Source organism: Nesoenas mayeri (genome assembly GCF_963082525.1).
Source record: "Nesoenas mayeri genome assembly, chromosome: 8".
NCBI lineage: Eukaryota > Metazoa > Chordata > Aves > Columbiformes > Columbidae > Nesoenas > Nesoenas mayeri.
Genome location: NC_137554.1, coordinates 6,395,336 through 6,423,195, shown reverse-complemented (window position 1 = coordinate 6,423,195; position 27,860 = coordinate 6,395,336). Strand labels below are relative to the sequence as shown.

Below are 27,860 nucleotides of genomic sequence, written 5' to 3'. Positions count from 1 at the left end.
ATTGCATATTCTGCTGGATTACATTTGTATGACATTTTTTTGTCCAAGTCCAAAACCAGTATGTGGAGTCTTCACTTATCTTCCACTCAACCGTGAATGCGGTGACAGTATCATCATGTTTCCTGTGTTTATTTTGAAAAAGAAAATATGATTTCTCAGTTTTTGAAAGAGGAGATGTTGAAACCTAATTTTTGGAAGCATTTGGTGGCTATAAATCCAAGGGAACATACTGCCTAAGCGCTATGGGCTGAAAGCTACAGAGATATGGATTTTTTTTTGCAAATCTCATTTAGAAGCATCTGTCATATTTCCTGTGTAGTCTTTGAAACCGAGTTGCCCTAAACACTACCTTAGAAATTATTTTTATAGCGCTACCCTTAGCTGAGAACTTTCATCTTCGCTGCATTCATCCATCCATTTTCACCATTAACATCAAAATAGATGGCAGTTTTAGAAATAACCGCAAAATCTACAGCACAGCTGGAGATTTCTGTTGTTCAGTAGCCTGATCTGTTTCTTATCCATACCCAAGGATCTGGAAACTCAGAATCCAGGAATGTTTGAGGCTGAGGTCAGGAATAAGACACTGGAGAAGACCTAGAGAGAGTACACCTATTTTTTCCCATTTGCAGCAGTTTTTACGTGGATTTGAGTGGGTTTCTCCCTTAGACAAACTTTTTCCTCTACCTGTTTTTCTCTCTTTGCTGCAAAACCTCATTAAAAACAAACATACCACCACCACCACCAAAAACCCCCACAAAACACTAAAAAATGACCCCCAAAATCACATCTTAAACATTTATCACATTTCTTTTTTTCTTTGAGAGGTTTGCACGTAGCCTCATTTTGAATGGAGCTGCATCAGTTTGGTGGCTTCAATAGATGTCAACCACCAGCAGAACTCATTGGGAAAATGGGGGGTGGTTTCATAAATGCAAGTTGCTCTGGTGTGTTGACATGTGGGCACAATGCTCCAATTCAGAAAAGTTTCGCTAAAAAACCCAAGCCAGAATGAATCCAGCATTTCTTTTTGATTCCTGCAATCATTATGCAGTATAGGTGAACAACGACAAGCACAGGAGTAGTATTTAAATAACAAGACACAGTATCTAGTGCAGTGCCTCAGGGGTCAATACTGGGGCCAATATTATTCAATATATTCATTAACAATTTAGACGAGGGAATAGAGTGTACTATCAGCAAGTTTGCTGATGACACTAAGCTGGGAGGAGTGGCTGACACTGGAAGCTGTGCTGCCATCAGAGACCTGAACAGGATGGAGAGTTGGGCGGGGAATAACCTGATGAAATTTAACAAGGGCAAGTGTAGAGTCCTGCATCTGGGCAGGAACAACCCCAGGTTCCAGTATAGGTTGGGAAATTACATATTAGAGAGCAGTGTAGGGGAAAGGGACCTGGGGGTCCTGGTGAACAACAGGATGGCCATGAGCCAGCACTGTGCCCTTGTGGCCAGGAAGGCCAATGGCATCCTGGGGTGTATTAGAAGGGGGGTGGTTAGTAGATCGAGAGAGGTTCTCCTTCCCCTCTACTCCGCCCTGGTGGGACCCCATCTGGAATATTGTGTCCAGTTCTGGGCCCCTCAGTTCCAGAAGGACAGGGAACTGCTGGAGAGGGTCCAGCGCAGGGCAACAAAGATGCTGAAGGGAGTGGAGCATCTCCCGTGTGGGGAAAGGTTGAGGGAGCTGGGGCTCTTCAGCTTGGAGAAGAGGAGACTGAGGGGTGACCTTATTAATATTTATAAATATATAAAGAGTGAGTGCCATGAGGATGGAGCCAGGCTCTTCTCGGTGGCAAACAATGATAGGACAAGGGGTAATGGGATCAAGCTGGAACACGAGGTTCCACTTAAATTTGAGAAGAAACTTCTTCTCAGTGAGGGTGGCAGAGCCTGGTCCAGGCTGCCCAGGGAGGTTGTGGAGTCTCCTTCCCTGGAGACATTCAAAACCCACCTGGACATGTTCCTGTGCGACCTCACTTACGCGTTCCTGCTCCAACAGGGGGATTGGACTGGATGATCTTTTGAGGTCCCTTCCAATCCCAAACATACTGTGATACTGTGTGAATTTATAACTGTGTTCCTGAGAGGCTAAGTTGGCACTGCAGGACACAGTTTTTGTTTTGTAAGCATTGCTTGCGAGAACACAAAGGAGAAACTACAGCATGTTTCAAAATGATGGAGCCAATTTCATATACATGTGATTTCAAATTGGGTCTGTCTTTTGAAAACACCTTGTATATCCAAGATGGGGTTGTCTCAGGAAAGAACTGACTTCACCGTGTTCCAGACATCTCTGGCACATTCTTGCTAGTGCTGACAATCTCCAGTGACTACTTGTTATTTCATATTTCGACCCAAACCTGACCCTGGCAGGTGAAATACAGATCTCTGGATGCATGCAAATTTGAAACAGCTTTATAATGTGCTGTTCTTTTTTCTTGATACTATGAAATGCTGGGTTGGGTGTTTTTATTTTCTTGGCACTATTAAGAAGACAAAATGTCTCGTGTCAGCCCACTTGTGTTCTTCAGGAAAATTCCATTAACGCACATCATCATACAGTAGTGTATCAGATGTAGTATAATGGTGAGAGATGTGCAGGAGCTCCTCAAATGTAATTAAAATTGTCATAATGTTTTTAATTGATCTGTCTGAGAGGGTACAAACAGGCTGGGGTTTCTTCCATGGAGCTGCATGAAGTGATTTACTGCCCCATAAAAATCTCCAAATTATTTATAGAGTTCTGCCAGCCTAGATCAAGGCAAGTCCGTATCATGAAGTTGCCAATGTCAACTACTCTTGTGCTCATCTTTGGCCTGACTTAATCCCGTAGAGAAATAACAGTATTTCTGTGTGTGGTATCTTTATAATAGTAAAGATCCAGATAAGCAGAGTTTCACTTACAATTCCAGGTATCTTCTTAATGTTATAAGCTATTGTTTTAATCTCGGGACAGTGGTGTTGAAATTTCAATTAGACTGTTATGTGAAAGTAGAATGGCTGAAATGTTTTTGTCTTATCTTCTGTAGTCACATTGTCCTGATGCTAGCAGATGATATGGCATGTAATCCCAGAAATCCCAAGCCAGCTACTGTGTTTAGCCATAAAAACATGGAGCTAAATGTCTATGGAGACGATGTCGAAGTGGATTACAGAAGCTATGAGGTGACTACACTTTAATTAACTCCTTAGGTCTTTGTTTTTAGTGTTGGTTTAAAGATTTATCCATCTGTGTAGTCTGAGGAAGCCTTTCTGTTCACATTACTGGGTTTGGGCTGGGTTTTTATTATCAACGGATAGGGTTAAAACACACACGCCTCCCCTCTTTGATACTTGGTTTTGTGTTTGAAATTTTTTATACTAGAAATAAGTTGTGTATTTGCTATTTTAAATAATGGTATCTCCACAGTTAAAAGAATGTACGGAACTCCTTGTATGTTTTAGGAGTACACACACATGACTGAAATTTCTCTTGTTTGGAAATGGCTGGTCAGTATCTCATCTTGCAAACACCTAAAACCACTGTGAAACTTCTGCTGTTCAAGTGAAACGGTTATTAGGGAGACCTACTTAAATTTCTAATATTAAGTATATGCTTTATCAAACTAAAAAGTGATAACCTAATCGTTACTCCAAAGCAATTACTATGTAGAAATCTGCATTCTATCACCTTCTCATTTTTAGTGTAATATTCCTTGAAACAGACAGTGTCTTTACTAGTTGATCTTAAATTGGACGTCAGTTGCATGGTTTAGTAGTGCTGTGTAATCATTACTGAAGGGTTTATAGGAGTGTCTTTAAGTATATAGTAGATGTTTTATTTCTCTGAAGCTTTGTATAGAGAAGATACAACACTGAAATAGCGATAGTTTATTTTTATAGTGTTTCTTCCTGAATATGAATTCATTGCTAGCATTTGAGCTCTGTACATCTGCATGAAGAAGAAGAAGGGGTGTTTTATAGGATATTTTACAATCACCATCCAGGTGGGTCTTACCTGATCACTCAGAGACTTAGGTAGCCAAAATTGCTGTTGTTTTTCCTTTCCTGAGTTGCAGATGGAATTTAAACTTTTATTTTTCCGTGGTAACACACACTGATGCTGGAGCATTTTGTGAGTACCTGAGCAGCTTTGGCAGAATAAAGCTATATGCTGACAAGTTTTCAGATCAATGAAAGTGTGTTTAGAAATTATAATGGTAGCGGACTTATCGGATATAATAAAGCACCAGGCTGACGTTAGTGGGATGAAGTAAAAGATACCATATTATTGTGAATGTGCAATAAAACCTTAAACAGAAAATGTCTGTTTATGCAGTTTATACCATGCAATGTTGTGTCTGATTAGATACACTGCATATTTTAGTGTTGCATTTTTAATTTGGGTAACCCAGCCTAGAGTTGTTAATCAATATTTTTTATCTTTAGAAAATTACTTTATGCTTCTATTCGTAGGTTACTGTGGAAAATTTCTTGCGTGTATTAACAGGAAGAATCCCACCAAGCACACCACGATCTAAACGTCTTCTTTCTGATGACAGAAGCAATATTCTAATATATATGACAGGTAATTATAGGTCTCTGTATACAATTTATTGATTTTTGTTGTTCAGTTGGATGAGCCTATTTGAAAGCATGAAATCCTATCAGGAGACCAAACAAACAAAAGGATCAACAAAATGATTTAATTTCTTTTTTTAGCATGTCATAGTAATTAAGAGAAAATCTATAAGGCAGTACTTAGCAAGTATAGTTTCCAGCTTAAAAGGTGTATACGTACTATTCTTATTTTCTTTTGCTGGAGCCTATTTGGAGAAAGAATCGTGTTCACCTGTTTTTCAGAAAAATGGTCAACCAGGCGAAGTATTTTCTTTTAACCTTCATACTTGCCTAACGTCTGTTTTTTCTGTCAGGCCATGGTGGAAATGGTTTCCTAAAATTTCAAGATTCTGAAGAAATCACAAATGTAGAACTTGCTGATGCCTTTGAACAAATGTGGCAGAAAAGACGGTAAGAAAAAGTTAAATACTGTATTTCATGAGCATGCCTGAACTCTTACTGGTGGGCATTACTTACTTTCAGCAGTGATACCATCTGTTGTCCATAAAATTGCATTGAAGTGTGTATTTAGAAAGAAGAGTTTTAATTTTTGTTTTCAGCTTCCTGTAGTTACAGCTGCTCAAATCTGTTGTTTCAACTCAACTTGCTTGTTAACAGTCAATCAGTGTGAACTCTTATGTTTCTTAGGTTACTGGCAGCTGTCCTGGTAACTAAAAAGCAAAGTGTGTATATGATTTTCAATTTAAGGAGAGATGGGTAAGGAGGCTGTTTTATTTCTTTCAGGTACAATGAATTGTTGTTTATTATTGATACTTGTCAAGGAGCATCCATGTATGAACGTTTTTATTCACCTAATATAATGGCCTTGGCTAGCAGCCAAGTAGGAGAAGATTCTTTATCAGTAAGTAGATTTTTGTCATCCTGAAGACAATTTTCAGAATACCCGAGTTAAAAGCACAGGTCCTATTGACTATGAACTAAAAATTTCCCTTCTAATTGCTGAATGTGTAAGGCATTTAGTTACAAAGTCTGGTTTAGACAAAATTTGTAGGTGTACTTTTCCTGCCTGTTTTTGTACGCCATCCCAAAGAACCCGGCTAATGATGGGTTCTGTGCTTGCAGCCAATTTATGCATTGCCTATGAGAGGAAGAAATTTTATGGGAAGACTGTTGAGAGATATGTGTGGGGAAATATTCAGTCTAGGGCTTCTTACACTTGATCTACAAAAAAAATGCCTACCTTTCACCTGCTGTAATTATATCCCAGCTGAATACAGGGGGAGTGATGGCGGAGAGATCCTAGCCAGACCAAAACCAGCAGGTCAGGATTACTTGAACCACACAGTGCTGTAAATACACTGTCTCTCCCAGACCTGTTTTCCAAGTCGTAAGCAGCTCAGGGCAGCCCACAAATCTGTGCTGGACCATTAAGAAGAAGGGGTTCCCTGCTTTTTGGCAAACATTGAGATTACCAGGTTATAGTCTAGAAAATTAAGATAAACTCTATTATTTAGCTTGTCAACAATATGTTTTTTCACAGCCAGTAATTTTATTTGTGTAATTTGCTTAAGAACAAAAAAATAGTGTTGCTTGACTTTTGTAACATGGTATTACATTCCGTTCCCTCTCATAAATATCAAATTTTCTCCTGCAAATGCCCAATAACTGCTCTGTGTTGTTTTTAAGCATCAACCTGATCTTGGGATTGGTGTTCATCTTATGGACAGATACACATTCTATGTGCTGGAGTTCTTGGAAGAAATTCATCCAGCCAGTCAGACAAATATGAATGACCTAGTAAGTAGAATACTCAACATTCATGAATATGCTAATGACTTCAGCAATTTCAAAACTGATTTATTTTGTCCGTAGGATTCTCCAAATGCTCTTTGTTCTCCTGCTATTTCTCTCGGAAGCAGCTTTGAGGGGAGGGTCTTTTTGCGATTATTAAATGTAATCATAGCGTAACATTTTAAGGATTGTCCTCCATGTGAAAGCGGTTTGCTGGCTACAGAAAAAATTAACCAAAATTAGCCAGATTTTAATTTTTATTCATTGAAAAATGAACAAACTCTTCATTAAATATTCATTTTAATAGAATGAAATATTTGCATTTGAAAAATGATAGTTGGAAGCTTCTGAAATCAACTGAATGGATAGCAGACACTTTGCAGTTGTGGAAAGGCAGCCATTGATGTTGTTTTGCAAAGGTGATGAAACAGTTAAAATTCTAACCGTGCACTCGCAAATGCCTGCAGAGACTAATTTCTCTGTGCATCTGCTTAGATTCTAGAGCAGATATGTCCAAGTAAAACAGTGTTAATTATATCCTAGGTAAATATTAATGGTAGCTTTCAGGTATGAGACAGAAAGGAGAAAAAAAACCCAACCACCGGATAACCTATGATAAAATTTATGAAAATGCCTCTGTAAAAGTTAGATGTATGCACTGGTGAGATGACATAAAAAGTAACAATATTTTATTTATTAACCCTTTATACCCGTTCCAGTCCCAGTTTCATTGTTGTAATAAATCATGCTTTTGTACCTTGTAGCTGTAAAACCTGCCGTGCTGCGTCAGTGATCTACGAGCCAGCGCTTGCAGAACAGATTGTCTTTGCTTCGCTTCTGTAAAAGGAGCAGCTGCTCAAAAGTTTTATGCCACCCTCTGTCTACAGAGGATGGTGTGAGCCTGCCTGCGAGATGTAGAGTAGAATTCACTCTAAACAGCCCACACTTGGCAGATTTTATGTTGATACAGAATTGATTCAGTGACTAAGATTCAAGATACTTTTACTACTGTGGGCATGAAATATTGTCCTGTAATTTAATACCTTCTGATCATGGGGTGCAGATAATTTTAAAATAAATCTTGTTAAAGAAGAATATGCAAGTTCTTTATTGATTAAGTATCTTCTAGCCAGTTCATTCAAATGGCACTTTAGAACTCTCTTCTGTAAACCAGAAAATTAATTGATGTTAAAAAAAAGAGTAATGAAAAATGAACAGTGGTTTCTACTGTGTAAGATACCATCTGGGAGGTGGTATAGTGGGTCCGGCCAGCTAGATAGTAATCCAATTGTTGTGAAAAGCACAGAATATTTGTTAGCTGGCCAAGCAGTTTACCTTTTGAGCTCTTTGAAGAAGATTATCTAGACATTCTCTCTTGCATTGTTGTTTTTGCTTTTACACCAAATACTCAGCTAGAGCTGTGGGAAGTTATCTCATACTAGTAAATTCCTTACATCCTCTTATCATTTGTCATCCATCTGCTTACTGTTGCTCTGAGAAGGGAAGAGAATGGACCCAAATAGACCATGAGTTGTGATGATCATGTAGCGATTCGTGATATGCACGTATTTCAGCAAATGCGATCTCTCAATTTTGAGCTGGTGCTTTTCAGGCCTTCATCTAAGAGTTCTGAAGTGATGTGGTTACTCCTTGGTAAGGGTGTAAGTCCAGTTATTTGCCAGCAGTTATAGGCGTACTTTGGCACTGGAATGCACTGTTAGTGTTGTGCTGGTTTAAGAACAAGGATATACTGCTTATCCAGGTCTGAATTTTTAAAAATTAACGCCTTCCAAACTCAGGATAACATGTGGCTCACTGACTGCCTTTAAAATTATTAGCTAGTGTTTAATTGTGTGATCTTCTGATGTATCAAATGTCTGCTCTTTCAGAAGTACTATGTGTTACATGGCTTCTGTTGCATCGCTTCTTTACTTTTCCCCAACCACTCTTAAAACAGCTTCTCTTCACATCCACCTAAGATTTGGATATTGCATTCCTGCAAAGAATGAGACATCTTTTTTCATCATCCACTCCACCTACTCCCCACCTGCTCCATCTGTGTTGCTAAGGGATAGCATAAAGCTGTGCAAATGACTGACTTTTGGTTTGATCACAATTCCAAAAAAAAGGAAAGACTAAATTGAAATGTCAAACATCTGAACTTTTAAAATAAGATACACATACATTTCTAAATGAGATATAATTTGTCATAAAATAACTAAAAATGTTAAGAATACTCAAGGCAACAAAGTTCCAGTTCTGCAGAATTGTTTGGATTTTTTTGAACAATATCTTATTTTTAAAAATTTGGAAAAATCTACATATGAACAAATGTGTTTCATTTAGCCAGTGTTTGCCTTTTTTTGTCAGAAGGCTTCAGTTATTAGTCTTAGTCTGCTGTGGTGTAGCTGCTTTGCAGTCTTTCTTGTCTCACACTGGTCCTGGATAAGTAGATTTTTAATGCTGAACTCCTCTCCATGCCATTGCACATTTTTGTTCAAGATTCATCTCAGCATCTTATGGTAGTAAATTGTTGTGGGACAGGTTAGAAATAGTTGAGTGCAGTATCAATTTCTCACTTTCAGTCACTTGTTTTGGGACATTTACACTCATTGAGAGCTTGGAAGAGAGACTTAGTGGTGTAACTGCAGCATAGATTTATGCAGTATTAAAACAAATACTTAACTTTTATAGCTTACTTCAGAGACTTAGTTTGTATGTTTGTGCCCTTAGTTGGAGCAGAGTTGGAGAAAATTGATTGCATTTTGGTGAAACTGAAACTTAAGAGGGTTTGTGTGCAATGACAAGTGACTTTGTATGGGAAGCATGATGCTGATGAGTCTAGTTCATTTTCACTTCACAGGGAGGATAACAGTAAGATTTGATCTGCCCCGTCTTTTTTTAGCTGCTATGTGATAAGCTGCCAAGAGAATTGGGAGTTATTAAAGAAGAGCTCAGTGGATACGTGTGTTTGTACGCTTCACGTAAGGTACCGCTGAAAGGGAGCTGAAGTCTCCCTGGACCAGCAGCCTAATGCTCTGTGCTTACAGGCTTAAGGCAGAAATGACAGGGTATGAAAGAGAAACTGTAATGGAGCAGAAGGAAGGAATAGGGAGATAGAATCTTGCTCTGTGAAGAAAAGCCAGGTCCATTGTTTCCTGTCTGGAAACCTTTTAATTGTAGGGCTCTGGTGTCCTAAGCGAAGCAGCCATGTAAGTCCATGCATTTTGTGTCAGACTGAGCACAGAATTTCTGCCAGAAGTATGACCTGAAACTCACAGGTTTTTTTCAGTCATAATCTGGGATAATTGAGGCTGCATCTACATTGAGCTAATTAGGACCTGTGTTTTTTGTCCAAAGAGTGCAACCTTCTAAGAGCTGACCCGTGATGTAATTAAGCCTATGAGCTGCAGGTCCAGTAACTGGTGGACCTGTTATCACTTGGAGAATTTAAGATGTAGGAAGATGAGCACCCGTTTGCGGAGCATCCTTCATTGTCCTGTACCTCAATCTGTTCTGTTATTATAAATAACAGAACTCTTCTGTTATTATAAATGTTATAATAAATGTTCTTTGTTGCTGGAACATGCAAGGACTTGCATAACCTACAGTTACCCGGTAGTTGGTGGGCTGCCCATGAGGCAGTGGAGTGGACGGCAACATTTGCTCACAAAAGTGGCTGGAGCACTGTAGACTAAGCACCTCTGTCTAGTAGGGTTGTGCGTTTGGTTGTAAATTGCCTTCTCATGGTTGAGCCATGAAATCAGCTTTGCAAGCTCATCAAGAAGACTAGAGAAAGTGAGGCCTTGGGCTGCATTTCATGGCACTTGAAGCTATATAGCATTATTAATAAAAAATGCAAACCGATCATTATTTATTGTATTACATTATGTGCATTACAAGGTCTTTTGAAATAAGGAATCTATCCGGATGGGCAATATTAGAGACGTTTGTGGTGAGTGTGGCGAGACTTGTGCAAAAAGGCATGATGTCCCAAATGCATTAGTTTGGCCTTGGATACCTGCTGGGTACATAACTGTCTTGTTATTCAATAGGCATGCTGTCCTCTCAGATATTCTAAATGCTACAACAAATCTGTCACTGTTACATCTGTTTATTTTCTGCAAATGTACCTTTATAGAGAATTGAGTCCATTGAAAAGAGTTTGTTAGTGCTGTTTTTGTTGTAATGTGTGCTGGATATAGTGGATCTGATATGAAGATAAAATACATAAGTAAAATAAGCAACAAGGTCTATACAGCAAATGTGTAGGTTTTACATGATGTCTTTGTGAACTTAAGGTACATAAAAGTCCTTTGAGATTTGAAGATCCTAAATTCTGCATTAATTTGCAGGCTATAAAGCAGAAATAAGACCAAGAGATTTTTTTGTTTTCAGTCAATTCCTGCTTCTTTATGAAGCCTTTACTATTAGCTAATTATCAAGGCTTTTTAAATATTGCCTGCCTCCCTTTGGTAAATATGAAGAATTTATACCCAGTTGTGCTTTTTGGGTTGTTATAGTGGCATTGCTGCATCTACATTCAGAAATACATTTGTGCCTTTAATCAATTAGCTGTAATTGATGGTTGACTTTCACAGAAGCATTTCTGAACTCAAATGGCAATGGCACAGTTGTGAGGATGAAGGTTTTCTGAAATGCATAATCAAGATGTTATTGCCTTTTAATGCTTTTGTTCAATCATTTTTTCAGCTGTGGGGCTTGTACTGAAATTAATGCAAGTTATGTGTGGCATTTACCTTTTCATAGCAGTTTCCTGGGGGAAAGTATAGGTAGAAACTGATGAATAAAAGACAGGATGTGATTGTCCATCTTGGTTTTCAGTTTCAGGTCTGTCCAAAGAGCTTGTGTGTTTCCACACCTGGGCACCGAACTGACCTCTTTCAGCGAGACCCTCAAAACGTCCTGATAACAGACTTTTTCGGCAGTGTGAGAAAGGTGGAAATTACAACGGAGACTATTTCTTTGGACCGTGACGTAGCTGGTTTTGAAAGCAAGTAAGTAGTCATTGCCTAGACTTGATTTAGATAGCTTTGTGCCACAGAAACAAGTAAATCCTGTAGCTGTCAAGGAAACTACTCTGATTTTCTGACATTTCTTACAAGAAATTGGGGAATTAGTATAGACCTGCTACTACTGATAAAGTTGGGGTTTGTCAGCTGAAAACTCTCTAAAAATTCTCATCCCTTTATTCAGTCTTTTAAATATATACTGCTGAAGACTAAGGTGTGGATGTCATCAACAATAAAAAATTAGTCTAAAATTTTCTTTCTTCCTTAATGTTTCTTCTATAATGGGCAGAATTTTTTTTTAATGTCAATTAATGCTTGTAATAGTTTATTCCCTCAGATAAGCTCTGAGTATAAGCCATTAGTTATTTGTTTCATAACAACAAACTTTTTAATAAATGATTTGTTTCTGTTCTGTGGATTCTCTGGCTTTTGATATTAACTGTCCTGAGAATTTCTGTTGCTGAGATGCAATGATTCGTATGAGTAAAATTGCCGGTGCAAGTTCATCGATACAAGTTGTACTGGGGCTCCCATTGCTTTGTGGATGAAGAAGGAATGATAAAGTTCTTTGTATTTTTGGTATTCTGTTGCCACCTATTGGGAACATGTAAAGGAAGATGTGCTTGCACCGCAGAGTTTATTTAGCGTTGTTCTTCCATTTCTGTTGCATCTTTTATGTTTCGTGATACTGTCCTGTAGGGTGTGAAAAAAAATGAGGATTGAAATAGTCTGCTATACCTGGGATGAAATATTTTTCAACACATAAACTTATGTAAATTATTGTCAACCTTGTTGTTTACTATTGCTCAAATCAAAGGACAAGTTAGTGTATAGCAGTTTGATTAATTTTAAAGTTAACAATAACTCTGCACCTCATAATTAAAACTATCCTGCATAGTTTAGCATATTTTGTATTTTATTTTCATACTCTATTTTTATCTGTAACATGCATTTTAGTACTAACCATATATATCTTAGGCTAATTTTGTGACTCCTTAGTTTAGAATAGTACTTGGTGACACTAAATTTGTTTTTTCTCTGAAGAATAAAAGGGGCACTCGTACACAGAGAAGAATATTATCCTTGTGAAAAGTTCTGATATTTAATGAAAGCTCTATTACATTATCATGGCAATTCTGGTTAACTTGAATCTGTGAGGTTGGCAGGGATGGGAACATGCTGGTTTCATAGCTAAATAGTCCTCCTTTACCTTGAAAGAGTCTTTGAGAACATGTATGCTTAGGAATAGACATGCGTATCAGCAGCTTATGGAATTCTGCCTCATATGTCATGTGTATGACCATTTAAAGTGGTTTCCTGTAAAACAGTAAGCTATTCATTGCACTTTATTCAGATACAATTGTCAGAAAACATACTTCAGTTTTCACTTTCTTGCTACCACTTTGGAAGAGTTTATAGGGGATGTGTTTTTAATGGAGAGGAAAGTATGGACTTTGCAGAGAAGTGCTGGAAAATTATAGCATAGCTGTACAGATAGTGAAGTGGAGTACTTAATAAATTCCTTAAGCAGAATTCTGAGGTTAGTACCTCTTGGTATAACAGATCCGTTTCACTACAGCAAATTTAAGAATTATAGCTTGAATTATAGCTTCATGTAGAATTGAATTTGTGCCCCTTAAGGATTTCCAAGAAGTTTTACCAGGAAGTATCTGATAGATCACAAATATATACCACTAACACAAATTTTGACGTATTGCATTGATTACTTAGTGTGCAGATCTTTGTGTATTCTTACAAAATCTGTGCAGAATCTTAAGGTTTTTGTTTGTTTGTTTTTCTGTATTGCATTCCAGTTACATTTTTTCCTAAAAGATAATTTTCAGAGATGTTATTGTTTTAATATTTGATATAGTCTCTTGGCTTCATTCCTTTATGAGTCATTTCCTCTTTGTTTTACTCTTCCCTCAATGTTACCTTGATACCTTGTTTATTTTCCTTTTACACACTGGTGGCAGTAGAATGCTGCAGAATATTGGTGTTACGGCGTGTAACCAGAAAATGAAATACAGACCTCAACTCTCACCCAGTCTTAAATAGTCCGTGTTAGATCTGATTTGTTTGTTTTAAAGTTGCAAGTGTCATACGTGTAGATAAGAGCATTAAAAACCAAACTAACAAAAGAGATGAAGCACTGATTACACAGATAATGAGTAAAGAAGATGCCATCATGTCAGGCATGAAGGTGTATTGGGATTCTGCCGCTGACAGACTGTTCAAGTTTTCATCTCACTCACCACTGTGACTTTGCCAAATCTTTTCAATAGAAGCTTGTTCTTTTGTTACACTATTGCTTAGCAATTACTTCGTAATACGGATCCACTCCCAAGCTCAGCATGAGCCGTAGCTGTGCAACCAAATCAGAACTGACAGGTTCACATTGAGCACCAACCGTGACATTTGACGAGTGAGGCCGTTGAAGTTTCCTTCGGCTTGGGCTGAGCCTCGTACAAAGAAACAACTCCTAATGAAACAAAAGAAGAGGCTTTCATTCTATCCATGTATTAGTAGGTGAACATTTTTGAGTAAAAGCTTTAAAAAATAAAAGGAAGAATCCTCTGCTGTTTCCTTTCTTCGTAGCAGTTTCAATCTAAGCTATGTTCACTTTCAAAGGGCTTGTTCTACAGCTACCACAGTCCCACCTGGGTTTGTAGCTGCCAATTTTAGCAGAAAACCTGACAGTCTAAGGGTTCTGGGGCTACAGCTGGTTATATTTTGTCTAAATCCCCAGGAAAGAGCATAAAGTAAATTTTAAGGAGTAGAATAAATCCTGCATCTTTGGGGGAGAAGCCTTGCAGAGTTTAGTACATCTAATAAATTAGGAGTGTGTCTCTTAAACCTGGATTGTACAGGCAGTTGGGACTCTTTCTCCTTTTCAGCTCCTATCATGAGGAGAAGATGTGTATCAGCAGAAAGCGCTGGTGAAAATTGGGATGAATGTTTCTCTTGAGGGTAGTAAGAAGTGAATTAACGACAGTATCATATAAAACCATCTTAGTTTCATTGCTTTTGAGAATTGGGCTTAATATTTAATACTTCCGTTAAGAAGAAATGTGATACTACTGGCAGTGAGTGTTTTCCTAAAAATAAATAAATTGGCCGCTTGTGTTAGGAGTGATGCTTGTGTAACAGAACCGTTTTGAGTCGTTGGTTCATTTGCAGTAGTTAATAGCTATTGTTTTCTCAATCTGTTTATTTTTTGTGTTAGCGTCTCGTTCCTGCCCTTTCTTCTTTCCTACCAGTTATTTTCAACTTGATGTGCTTAAACAGTTGTTGTGTGTTCCTGAATCCCTGTGGATCCAGTTTGTGAAACCAATAGGTGATTTTTTGGCTAGTAGAATCTGTTTGGCTCAGTGGGTTTTTCTTAGAAAAGGCTGAGTTTGTTCTGTGACCACCATTCTTTTTCTTTTTACCAGATGCCTCAGGTTTGTAATTCTTTTAAGTTCTATAAATAATTTCTAAGGCTAATTCTGAAAGCTCTTGTTCTTCGAGAAATCCCCAGTTCTCCTTTGCATCCGGATTGGGGGTTATGTCAGTGACAGATGTACCTCAGCTTGCCTTTTTTATATCCCCCCTCCCTTCTTTGTATTTTCTGCCTATTCTTTATGCAAAGACTTCGGAAGTTGCTGGGTCGGTTGAAGTGACAGCCCGTGTTGTGGGTGGCAGAGGCGGGTTCGGGCGGGCCCGTCCCTGCGGTGCCCGGCGGCGCCGGCAGGGGGCAGCATCGGCCCGGGCGAGCTCCGCCGTTCGTGACACCCAATGTGCACAGGGGGGTTGTGGTTCCCACCCCCCGACCCCCTTCCTATGGTCAGTCTGAAATTACTTCAGATGGAGAAGGAAAGGACGAGGTGAAGTTTGTTTGTTTGTTATTTGGGGTAAATTTAACATTGAATTGACAGGGGGATTATGAAGCTGTTAATTCTCGGTAGCGTTGTTTTCCTGGAAGCATCTATAGATGGATTTCATATTTTCTTTTCATGAAACATGCTAATCAGCTCTACATGTAGTGTATTTTCATCTAATGTCTTACCATTGCAGCAGAATAAATTTCTAAGTGTGGAATTTTTGATCCATGTGTATTTTAGTAGCTTACAAGTAATGAAAAAACAAGAGTGTACAAGTAATGAAAAAACAGGAGTACACTAATACTTGCTGTTAAATATTACTTCTCTATTTCTTAAAATATTTTGTAAATGTATTTGGTGTTCCTTTGCTTGCCTAGAGATAGGTCAATATACGTGTATGCACATATACATAAACTCCTATGCCTGTTAGTGTAAAAGAACTTTTCAAGATAAAGCAACTAAAATTAATGCAAAGGCTATAGCAGGAGAAATTATATAGGAGAGTGCAATTTCACTAGTATAACATCAGTAGAAAATAAATATGGATGACTGACAATATTAAAAGGAACTGTGGGTATAAATTGTGTCGGGAAGATTTTAAATAAGCTAAAGTGTTATGCTTGGTAATTACAGTCCCTATTTAGCAAGATATTTTAAAAACCAGCTTTAAACAATAAAGTATTTGTTCATTTGAAAGGATATTTTCGATGGTGCTTTTTGTCACATTTTTTGTAAGAAAATATATTTTGTTGCAAAACTAGCTGTAAAGACAGACTTTCTTTGGTGTTGGATGATTTCTTCCCCTCTTCCTCCAACTGTTAATGTGATTTTTTGTGTCATCCTGCATTCTTATATGAGAAATCTTCGACTGTTGGTACCAGGTTGTGCTTCAGTTGTTTAACATTATTTTCAGTAGAACCTACTTTGCCGAATCTACAAATAGTTATTCCTACGTATGATTTTAATAGGCATTGACATCAAACTAAACCTCTTTGTGTGTAGAGGTGCTGTGAAGCACATGCAAGTTGATGGCAATATTTTTGTTGACTTCAGCTTTTGAATCAAGTCCAGAAGCTGCATGTTCTTTGTAAGTGATTTGCATATGCTAATTGACCTAGACACATAACAGTGTTCGGTAACAGACAAGTAATGGCTAAAATTCTTGCATGGCAGATTTAGAGGGAGGTCTTAAGTAAATCCAGTAGATTTTGACATCATCTAGACGGCTGAGAATACCCAGAAATCACAGGGGTTTCAGTCTAGGATTTGTTTTCATTTACCCACTCTTTTTTATATCTTTCCTATGTAGCATTCTTATTTTGTCATGTTATTTCTTCTTCACTTTTTCTCCCTTGTGGGGTCTTTACGTGCTATTATTTTTGCAGTTGAGTGGGCTGCTCCATAATTGTGTCCTGAAGTGATCATTAGTCTTTCTGGTGCTCTTTATATGGAGGCGCTGGCTTGATCTTCTTGCTTTGCTGTCCAGATGCTAAATACAGTGTCTGTTCTTAGAGGTACTTCTGTAGTTGTGTGCCGTACACTGCCACTCAAGAAGACCACACAAACAGCTGTAGTATTGGGTGTAAGTCTGACCAGGAATTATTTTCATGTAATTTTGGCATGTTTTCAGCACTTTGAGATAGTAACAGAATTTTATCGAAATTATCATGCTATTACTTACTTCATGTCAAAAGTACCAGAGCTGCTGTTGATGTTTGTTAAGATAGACTTTTTGTGTGATTAAGAAGATAATTTCTAGGAGGTAGAAAAATTGGGGGCAAAGAGCCAAATAGGCAGCTTGAAGCAGCGATTACGGGACTGTTAGATCTTTGGAATTTAGTGGCCATGCATATGTTAGCGTCCCTTATGCCCCAGAAATGAATCTGGGCACATAACTACTAAGACTCTGGGGCTTAAGCAACATTAGTGGTTGTTTATTTATTAGTTTTTCTATATGGCATTAAGGCATGTGCAAATGCTCTTAGTCTTTCCCTGTTCTGATATTGTGAAAAAGCTTACACTTGTTTTTTGTGTGCCTGCGGGATTACCTTCCAGATGGTCAGAGATTTCTGCCACTGAAAATTCATATCTTGTCCAACGCTGTGGGGGAGAAAGGCCCATTCTGCCTTCACAACACGTTTATATAACTGATGGCTAAAAGACCATAAAACGGTCTCTCTCTACATCTTCCAGCCCTCTCAATAGAAGAGGCTTTTCTCAAGTCAGGTGTTTGGTGGACCAAAGCTCTTGTGATAGAGCTATTTAATTTATTACTTAAATCCAAGTCCTTGAGGCCTTGTTGTTGATTTTGGTAAGTCACATGATGGTCGGGAAGGTAGTAATATGTTTCCCTATACTGCTTATTTCTGAAGGCTCTGCTACACTTGGAGAAGTTCTGCTTCCTAGTGAGAATACTAGAGGCCCTAGTTCTTTAGCAAAACCAGTGAAATGTGAGTTGTGAAAGGCAAAGAACTGAACTCCAAGAAAAGCAGTGCATTATTGCTAGGCATCCCTTTTCTAGCCGGTTAGCTGTTTGAATAGACTAGTGCGAATTTCTGGCAACGGGAGAGCAAACAAGTCGCAATTGCGTCAAAGGATGGAAGGAAAATTAGAGGTGATTACAAAAGGTGATTCTGATCACATAGAAAAGTGGATTTACAGATGGCTTGCTGGACGCTGTTTAATATTACTTTACAAAATGAGATTGTTTTATGTGCTTGGTCAAGGGTATCAGAAATCTATAGAAACTGTGGGAGGGGAAATAACAGATGCTGAATATGTCTACCCAAGTGACCAAGCTACTGCTAAGATTATTGTATGAAATGTGTAGGGCAGCAGAATATTATCTGCGTGGTAGGATTGATCTGTCAGGAAAAGAAAGTAATTCTATGAACAAAGAACACAGGGCAAAATGGGATTTATTCAGCATTTTTGCAGGCAGGAGACCATGTGTGTATGAAAGGTTGGTGTTGGTAAATACCAGGAGAAACAAAGAAAGAATCACGTAGAGTATTTTGCTTCCCCCGAAGTGCAAAAAGAAAAAGGGAAAGTGGGATAGAAAGGGAGTTGGAGGAATAGCTATTAGGGCTTGGATATGTTTTAATGTCTTTTGAATGCTAGCGAGCTTAATTCACTTGGCTCCAGTTACTATTTAGAAGTTCCTGGGGCTGCAAGGAAATACAGTGACAACTGTGGATGTTCTGCCTTCACAGGATGGTGACAGCCCATCTCCCTTGTGCCAGTTACTGTTTAATAAGCAAAACTGAATTTGCCACAACTGTACATAATATTGAAAAAGAACTAAAAAGCCTACAGGCCTCGTAGTCGTCTGCCTAGGGCTCAGATCTAACTTGGAACGTAAAGTCAGGCAGGATTTCTCTTTCACAAAATGAACTGGAATTTCCTACTGTGTGTATAGGTGTAGAGGCATGTTCATATTTTGTAATACAGCACTAGAATTTATTACCCCTGAGAGCAGTATATTCTCATATCGTAAACGGTACAAACATATTTTCATTGCAAGCTGAAATAACTAGGTTTATATATAACCAAACTATATTTATGTTTCTTATGGGTGTGGGAATGATTCAAATCATTGGACTTCCAAAACCCATAAATTGAAACCACCAGTGTTGTTTAGGGAATCCCACTTTGACTTTGTACACACTGGATGGAATTAGTGAGAGCACAGCTCTACCTGAACAGCATTCTGGTGACTGGCAGGAACGGGGATTTAGAAGCAGATTGGGAGAGGGAAAGCGTCTCTCTCCACCCCTGCCGAGTGTTCAGGCATGAATAGTTCAATCCAGAAGCTCCCAATAGAAGGCAAGACTACAGTGGAGGCTGAGATTGCCTTTCCTGTGAGGCAGGGAAGAAGAAAATGTTGAGTATTGGTATTCACAGTTGCTTTAGCATAAGTTCCTTGAATTATAGGGTAGCTATTTGTGGCTGAAGTCCAGCTGACATAAATATTTGTTCCAATACTAAGGGAATGGTTGATCAGAAATTGAAAAGAAACTAACCATGTTGCACCTCCCTCCTGCCTCTTGTTGCTGGATTTTGGTCTTTTCTGTGTCATTCTCTGTGTAACTGCTATGTAAAAAAAAATATGCAAAGGAAAAGGCTGAATCATACTGACCTTGTCGTGGTACATTTTTAAACACTTGGATTGAAGGATAAGGAAGAACTCTACTAATCTTTCAGAATAATCTTCAACAGATTATAATCTTTAAATTGATGGTATCTTTGCAGTTTATTATGTTTCTTATCTCAATGTATTTTAAAAAGTTTGTTAAATTATTGGGTTTTCAGTGATGAATGATAAATGGCAGGCAATTTGGAGTCATACAGCTTCGGGAGGTGTGTGGAAGGGTCCTTTGTATAAGTGGGCTTTGTACTTATTCTGCAAAACATTTGAATTCACATTTAACATTCGGAATCTGAGCGGCCCCATCAAATCAGTAATTACTGGAGGTGGTTTTGCTGGCCTGGGATGTTGCATATTCTTGAGCTGAAGCTGCCTCATTTGTTCTGCTAAGAAAAGCCAAAGTGGCTATTGAAGCAAGCCACTAAAATGCATATCCCACCGTACATATCCATACCGCAGCTGGTCCCAGGTCATGTGTTAGTCTGTGTAACTTTACTCTGCCGGTGCAGCAGAGCCTGCTGCCCTCCTTGGGAGGGAGATTAACTGCAAGAAGAGAACAGATGGTGGTTCTGCGCCTCACCGAGGGCACTGGATCCCGAGCACCGCTGATGTGTGGCCGGGACGTGCCAGAAGGTGCTGCCGGACTCTGCGGCTTCCACAGACCCCGTGGGGGCTCCTGGAAGGGCTGAGCTTCTGGGTGCCCATGGGGAACTGCGGGCCAGGGCACTGGTTCTTCTGGCAGAAGCTATCCTAAACTAGGGGCAAATCTGGCTTGCAGATTATACATCTGGCTTTGCTTCTGAGCAGCACGGTGCTCTGAAGGATAGAAATCATTAGATTCTCTATGCAGTCAGAAAGATTAAGTGTAAACTGTGAAAGAAGCAGATAAAAGCATGTTTTTCCTGTAGTAGCTATTTAAATTTGACAGGTGGGGTAGTACATATAATATTATAATTGTATTAAGTAATCGAATGAGATAAAAATCAGAAAGGGTTACTTGTATTCGTGGGTGATTTCTGGTCCTGTGCTACCTGCAAGTGAGATGTGTTGCCATAGGCCTGTTTCAGCTCCTCTAAAATTTCAGTAATATTTTTCTATTTGAAATAGTAGGACAGAATTTACATCCGTATATATTTAGCAATTTACGACTCGGGTTGTTAGAATATAATGAACCCTGTAGTTACTGTAAGGTTTATCTCAATTTAATTGTAACATAATATTTAAGCTTCATATTTCCCCACTGACTAGTATTTTTTTTTTCTATTGGTTACTTAAGAATCTGAACCATGACTTCCCACTGGAATAAAATAGGAATGAAGACTTCTTGCTGTAGGTCTAAATTTTATCTGGGGAATTGGAGCAGAACAGCCACTAAGTGAAACTGCTCTAAATCTCAGCCATAGAGGACGTAACCTCTGTTTCTTCCTTAGCTGTCAAATAGAGTGACCTAGTTCCTTTTTCCTTTGTGAGTGCTTTCCCTCTGATACAGTTTTTACTAATAGGTACTTTATTACAAAATATTCTGAGCTGACTTCTATCCTATTAGATGCTTAGGAGCTTTTACAAATGTCTCCATAAAAATATATGGTGTATCTGTAAAATGGATAAATCTGCACTCTGCTGTAATGTTTTAAAACTGGGAACTCTATATGTGCACAAAAAATGTGGTTAGATGGAAAATTGTCCTTAAAACAGAATATTTCTACATGGTTTGTGAATCTAATGGCACTACTGAAAAATATTAGACCGCGTATTAATCTGTGGGTTTGTAAAGTAATTTAGGAAGGACCAGAGAAAGTATTATGTTAGCTGTGCTGGGAAGACTTTTTGTGCCATAGATTCAAAGGTGGTTTATGTCAGTGGTTGCTTTAAATATTTGATAGTAATAATTGTTGTATTTTAAGTGATGGGTGTGTGCGCTCAGTTACTAATGAGCAAACTTGTAAGAAGCACTATGAAAGCAGCTTCCTCAGTTGCCATTCTTAGAGATGCTTCCAGCAGCACTGGTGGCTGCTGAAAGGTTATGGAGAGGGACACGCTTCCAGTTTGGTGATGGAGCATGGAAAAAACATGTATTGGTGGTGTACATATTCTGCAAACAGAGGGCTTCCATTACTGGTCACAACATTCTTATTATATTGCACTATCAGGGTTTTATGCAAACATAATTATTTCTTTAACACTTCAATACATGAGTCATTTGGTAATTATGTGCCAAATTATGACTGTTCTTAAATTCAGCTAATACTAAACAGAAAGCATTTAAAATTACAGTGCAATTCTTAAAATATTATCATTATCACTGGATTGCATTTTGTGTACGCATATGTGAGTTTTATGGCTGGTAATAATAGATGCAAGAGATGCCTTAAAATAATAGTGATTAGTAGCGTGACATGGAATTATTTATGGCAGCATATCACCCAAGCGGTACTTAGTTGAGTTTTTAAACATCCTAGGTAGTTGTTTCTTACTGATTTCTAGCTGTTTCTTTCCACTTTCTCTGGATGTAAAATGAAGTCTTTTACAAGACACATTGGGATCGGGGAAAAAAAAGGGACGGGGAAGCTCATTTTACATGTCGGTGATTATATCATAAAATGCAGCTATGGAACAGACCTAATTGCTATGCAGCTGTTGCCTATGTCTGGCATAAGAGTGAGCATAAGAGAAAGCTGTAGGAACTATGGCTGATATAGATACCATTAGAAAGGAAATCCCACCTACTGAGGAAATCCCACCAGCTTTTAATGTGCCAAATGAATATGCAGCCTGCACATGGTAACAAACTGAAGTCTCACTAACGCTCATGTAATGTAAATTGAGACAGGGAATAATTAATGTATTAATGCATTTTGTGCCTACTGTGCTGATCCAGCAATCAGATTATTTTGCTAAATGTAATCAGAATTGTACAAAAGAATAATTATGTAATAAAGTTAACTCCACCAGAAATTTGAAAAGAAACAAAATTGCTGAAGTGAAGCAAACTGTAGATTATTTATTCTCACTGGTAATTATCCTTAAAAAAATAAAAGAGTAATTCTTAGGTATGCTTCTTTTCAAATGGAAAAAAGTTAATAGGAGAGGAGGGAATGGGGAAATCAATATAATAAGGAATAGCAGCAATATGCATGTTAGTTGTGTAGCCAAGTCGAAATACATAATGTGTTTCTGGTTATAAAACCTGAAATTAAGGAAAATTTCCATATCCATAATATATGACGAAGAGATAAATTATTATTCTGGACGCAAATAGATATTGAATGCAACCCATCCCCAAACAAACTAATGCAAAATCATTCTCAGGGTGGAATTCTATGAAATAGTAATTTTCTTAGTTTGTAAAGCCTTTCTCTTTTTCCGTTCATAGTATTCGTATTGCTTCAGGGGGTGACCGTTTTAAAGGTGAACTAATTTTCCAAGAGGTTGTTTCTCTAGTCCGCTCCACTGGGCTGGACCATGTCTCCAGCACGGCCCTGCCTGCGTGCATCACCGAGTCAAGTTAGGGGCCAGATTCAGGTGACCATATTCCAGTAAAACCTTAGTCCAGGAACTCTATAATAGTTCTGGACCTCGTTTAGTGAGTGAAGTAGTTAATGCGTTTGTGTGTTGGTGTGCTTTTATGTTTTTAATGCTCAGTCCTGTATGTTGGATGAGTTCTGTATAGTTGTTTAATCAGCTTGGTCTGACTGTTTCCCTGTGTCTGAGCTACTTTTCCTGAGTGAAATGGTAGGTACCCATCAGAGGTGCTTCATATTAGCACAAATAGATGACATTGTCCTGTAGAAAATACCAAGAAAGCATCTCCTTCGCATTAATTCAAGGCAAAGCAAAACTTCAAGAAGAAACTCACGTGGAAGAACTTAGTCCTAAACTTAAATATTATTGGAAAAACAGATTTAAAATAGAATCCTAGTGAAGAGTGTGGAAATGGCTTCAGCCTTTGCACATACTTCATCAGTTTGTTGGCATATGCAGTTTGTTTTCTGCAGGTTATAGACCAGCTTGATAACAGACTATATGCTAACCTTAACAAGTATTTTATTAAAGTGACCAGGAGTATTTCTTTCTGTGGCAGGGAGATTTGAACTGATGTTAATAGTAGTGCAGAAAATAACTCAGTTCTCCTTTTGTTTAGTTGTGTCCTGATTAGTCTATGTGAAACAACAGTGATAATTTTCTTTCCAAAAAAGTTACCACACAAGGTCTTTTGTTCCTTAAGCATTACTGTTTTAAAAAATTGCTCTATCTTACATGTACTGGTGTGTTAATTAGTATATTTTGCCCGAATAATATTCAGATTAAAAGAAAGACATGTACTCAGTTAAAAACCAATCAAATAAAACCCCTAGAAAACCCCACTTCAATTGCTGGTTTTCAGAATTTAGCAAAACTTATCATTTTTCCAGTGAAATACCAGGATTCTCATCTGGTACAGTGTACAGCACCTTAGTCAAGGAACTATTGTTATAGAACAGATAAGATTAAAAAAAGTCATTGAATTTGATGAAAACCTGCATGAACAGTGGGGGAGAAAGCCAAAGTTACCATAGCAACCAGCAGTGCTTTGGCCAGGAGCTAAGTAAAAAGAGGAGCACTGGAACACAAAATACAAGGGCCATGTCATGAAGTATTACAAAATAAAAATGACATTTTAAGGCAAATTAATAATCAGCTTTTATCACTTAGAAATCCCTGATAAGCAGCAGGTTGTCTTTCCAATAAAAATATGAGGACCGATATTAATAAACAAGTTTTATTGTTGGAGTCTGTTAGACTCTATTAAGGAGATACTTTAGTGAATTTAGCGAAAAATGGGTGGAAGTTTTATCAGTAGCGGGTTTGTGGTTGTTTTGTTTGGTTTTTTTTCTTCCCTGCAGACCATTTTCTGGGTGACTGCAGCCTTAACCCCTGTGGTAGAACAGGCTTTGAAAATGCCTTTCATGCTATAAACATGACCAAAAGTTTTCCTAATAAACGTGGCTCACAGTGGCGATACTGTGAGGTCTTCATGGGTTGGTGTATTCGGTCAACTGACCACATTCCTTCATGGAGATCAGTAAGTTTAGGGGTGCGAGTTGCCCATACTTAACAGATTTATGTAAAGTACGTGTACAGTCAGTTGCGTGTGCCTTTAATTCTGAACCTATATGCTGAAATCGGTGATTAATATAAAGACTGAGCTTTGATACTTCTTTTTTTGTCTCTTTGAATGGAGTTGGCATTCTGCAGTGGTTTGATGTTGGGTAAGAAGTCTAGTGGTTTGCCTGTATATTGCTCCACAGTTGTGCAAAATTACATTTTATGTGAGTGAACATCACATAAATGTGCATGGGATAAAATTGTAAGCATCATTTCTTTTCTGCTTCCTGTGCAGCTATTAAGTCTTAAATTTGATCTTAGTCCTCATAGAGCAAAATGGCCCATGTTGGAACCTTAAGCAAATAAGAAAACTATGATAAATGCCCTTTAGTGTTGTATCCTGAAAGAGTGCTTGTATGAGTATTGAAACAAGCTAGAAGTACAACAAGGGAAACAAAAACCACTTTATTTAAAATACAGTCTGACTCCCTTCTTGCCTTCTCTTTGAAGGACTGTGTTAGTGTCTGCGTGGTTGTGGTACAGGTATCCTCTGATATTGTTAGAATATGATTCTGTTGTGTGGTAGTAGATGGTATGGAGCTGTCCTAGGCAGTACCATGGCCTGGGGTGTTGCATGTGTGTCAGTGCAGTTGTCTTCTGGACAAAAAAAAAGGGGGGGACACATTGTTTCTGAATAAACAGATTTTGGTTATTTTTTAAAACACTGTGAAATGAAGATGTTTGCCTCTTTCCTCATATGGAAGTTTATGGAAGGCTAAAAATGTTTTGCGTGATTCCCCAAAGTCTTCCTGTGATTCCAAATGAAACATTTGTGATGAGTTCCTGATTGTGTAGTGGCTGTAGTGTTTTTTTTCTTCTCTGATATTGTATGAGTTAGAAATATGTCTATATTGAAGTGAGAACTGCAACTGATTAAGCTGTAATAATGAAATAATTAATGTTGTAAAAAACAAATATGGTGTGAATTTCTGTAAATGCTTACGTTCCCTACTTTGGAAACTTAAAGTGGGAGATCTAGAAGCACTTTGCCACTGATGTCTTGTTTATTTAGTTGCCCCATCCAAAAAACGTTCTATAGTGCCTCCAATAGCATGATTTCTGCTCCAAATTAAATGCACCAGACTTCTTACTACAGGATGTGGATCTTTCCTTAAGAATGACTACAAGAAAAAAGTATTCTGGATCAGTTAGAGCATTTAAATACAAGTCCTAAATGGCATATTTAATGAATTCTTGTCTATTATCAGGTTGACCTGAGAAAATAACTTTTCCAGTGTGGCTGGACTTCATGTAGTAAAGTTTTGTGCTGGGGAGGCGTGTTACAAAGCCCCTTGTGAGCACAAACTGGAGCGGGACACCCAGGAGCCATTAGGCCCAAGGCAGTGCTGCTCCTGCTGAGCCTCCTCGCTGCAGACAGGGCCCTTTGTGCTGTGTGCCTGTCTCTGCCAGGGCGTTGATCCAAAAGTCCTGGAGAAATCTTCCACGTCTCCATATGCAGCCTTGGTATCGCAGAACTCGATCCAATACGCTCTGACAAGGTACTGCTGACGTATACTTCAAATTAGAAACCCATAAACATTACCCTGAGAAATAGTTTTCTACAACATCTGTGTTAAGTTCCTGTAGAACTTAATATAAGCAAAAGTGGTATTGTTTTCTAGTGTTTTGTTGTGATATGTTTTCATAGCTCTGTGGAAACTTAGAAGAGTAGTGCTGTTAGTTGGTCATGCAGGCTTGAAATATTAAGCATGGAATCATTTTGGATCATGATCACTGAGTCCAACCATAACCTAACTGTAGCACTAAACCACGTCCCTAAGAACCTCGTCTAAACGGCTTTTAAACCCCTCCAGGGATGGTGACTCCACCACTTCTCTGGGCAGCCTGTTCCAATGCCCAACAACCCTTTCCATGAATAATTTTTTCCTAATATCTAATCCGAACCTCCCCTGGTGCAACTTGAGGCCATTTCCTCTTGCCATATCACTGTTGTAAGGAAATACGGTCTGTCACTGACATCACGGGGTAGGAACGCATCTAAGCTCTGACTAGTTTGGTAGATTAAACTGAACCCCACTAGGTGGTGCAAGCAAATAAATCACCTTGCAAAATGCTTCTCTCCAGATGAATAAATTTGGGGAAAGGGTGTCTGTCACTAAATGAAAATATAGTCTTTGTTTTTTTGTTTGTGATTATGTACAGTAGTTATTAAAATCTAATGTTTAACTCTCTTTTATATGTGGAAAGAGCATTCTAAGACAAAAAGGTGTTTTCTGGTGTTGGCTTGGACTTGTGTATCAGCCTTTCTCATAGCATAGGCTGGTGTCACGATGCTGCTGTGAAATGATATCTGTCCTAGGGGCTTACTGAGGCATTTTCAGACTTACCGTCTGCTTGGAGAATTCTGTGTCAGGATCTCTCTTGTTGCGGTTTATCCCCTGCCAGTTTCACTTTGGATTTGCTTACCTTTGCAGCAGTATAGTGTACATACAATTGAAACTATTTGGTTTGGAGAAAAACGGATTTCAAACAGTAAGTTACAATAGCGTGCTGTCAATTTACTGTCCTGATAGAAGCGGAATGAATAAGGTTCTGCTAGAAAATAGTTTTTGAAATACAGTGTATGCGCTTGGTCTGTAAGGGTTAATGCAGAATGTCTAGTAGATCAGTGCTTTAGAAAAAAAACAGCTAAACCAACCAGAAAACCACAAAACAAAACTGCAAACCTGGAAACACTCCTTCATTGTACTCCTGGAGGTGATTATAATGTAACACTATCAATTTGTATTGTGCTGGCTATACCATTGTATTGAATTTAGACTATATAATCTCTCAGCTCATTTTTAAACTGTTTTTCTTTTCCTCCTCTTCCTTTTAATTTGAAAAGACCTGCTGAGTAATGGTGGTTTTACTAAAGATGCACTGGTCAACATAGTCGTATAGCCAAAATATCAGTAAAAAAATATTTGAATAACAAAACCACTCCGCAATCTTGAGATAAGTAGAGATTCCTGGTGTCTTCCACTTATGGGGTGCCATCAGCACTATCATTTTCTTGTCATAAACTGTATTTTACCAGACTCTGGCTTTCCATTGTACCCCAGGCTGCCAGTTCTTCTGAGACGACGGCACCGTGGTTGTGAGGGGACACTGGGCTGTGCTGAAGGGCGAGTGCTGCAGGGAACATGGTGTTGGCTGCTTAGCAGTCTGCTCGAGATAGCGGCTGTTCTTCTTATTCCTGTTTTCCCCACTATATCTGTCTTTCAGGCCTTTCTCAATGAATACAGTGCATCAATAAATACTATATTATCATATGTCAGTCCAGGACTCTGTAATAAGACA

At 38.4% G+C, this 27,860-nt stretch overlaps 1 protein-coding gene across 1 annotated transcript in view; it reads left to right on the top strand.

Annotated features, from left to right (window-relative positions):
- Positions 1-27,860, top strand: part of PIGK (phosphatidylinositol glycan anchor biosynthesis class K) — a gene marked incomplete at both ends in the record, with an annotated part of 66,918 nt that overhangs the window by 4,888 nt on the left and 34,170 nt on the right. Inside the window, 6 exons of the mRNA XM_080348733.1 lie at positions 3,048-3,183; positions 4,474-4,585; positions 4,932-5,028; positions 5,362-5,479; positions 6,265-6,375; positions 11,215-11,387. Of these exons, the coding sequence (XP_080204859.1) occupies positions 3,048-3,183; positions 4,474-4,585; positions 4,932-5,028; positions 5,362-5,479; positions 6,265-6,375; positions 11,215-11,387 (747 nt within the window). The remainder of the gene's footprint in view (positions 1-3,047; positions 3,184-4,473; positions 4,586-4,931; positions 5,029-5,361; positions 5,480-6,264; positions 6,376-11,214; positions 11,388-27,860) is intronic.